Genomic DNA, 576 nt, shown 5'->3' on the forward strand with positions numbered 1-576 from the left:
CAATGCATCTTCTCACCGAGCCTTGCATGGGACAGGGCATCTGTCTGCTGAAGGAAAAGGGTACCCCATCCTGCAGTGCATGGCCCCAGCCTCATAATGGAGGTGAGGACTGACTATGCCTCTGCTCCCACCCCTGCACTGGGCTACTGTGGCACATGCCTGGGTTGGACTGTGTGAGGCTGGTCTGGGTGAGAGTCCTTCGTGAGCCAAGGGGCCATGGTGGCCGGCAGAGCCCCAGGCCATGCTAGTCATGCCGTGGGGGCCAGTGGCTTTTGGGTAGACTGGTTGAGCTGGCCTTGACCACCTGTCCTTGCCTTGCAGCCTCCACAGGATCTGTCACTCAGGTGTCCTCTGTCACCACCGACTCTGCAGGCTCATCCTACTCCATCAGTGGGATCCTGGGAATCGCCTCCCCTGGCACTGAGAGCAACAAGCGCAAGAGGGATGAAGGTAGCAGGAGCAGTTTTCTGGTGGGGGGTGAGCACCGATGCATGGCCTGAGGAGGGGCTAGGCCTGGGGCTGGGGGGTGTGTGATGTGTGGGAACTGTGCACATCTCCCATCGCCGTTGGCTGCAG

The 576-nt window shown here is 60.6% G+C and overlaps 1 protein-coding gene across 1 annotated transcript in view; it reads left to right on the plus strand.

Moving 5' to 3' along the window:
- The window catches only part of PAX5 (paired box 5), a gene marked incomplete at its 5' end in the record, with an annotated part of 64924 nt that overhangs the window by 10365 nt on the left and 53983 nt on the right, over positions 1-576 (plus strand). The window contains one exon of the mRNA XM_009079293.1: positions 322-450. Coding sequence (XP_009077541.1) covers positions 322-450 — 129 coding nt within the window. The remainder of the gene's footprint in view (positions 1-321; positions 451-576) is intronic.

The sequence above is a fragment of the Acanthisitta chloris genome, unplaced genomic scaffold (genome assembly GCF_000695815.1).
Source record: "Acanthisitta chloris isolate BGI_N310 unplaced genomic scaffold, ASM69581v1 scaffold10867, whole genome shotgun sequence".
Classification (NCBI taxonomy): Eukaryota; Metazoa; Chordata; class Aves; order Passeriformes; family Acanthisittidae; genus Acanthisitta; species Acanthisitta chloris.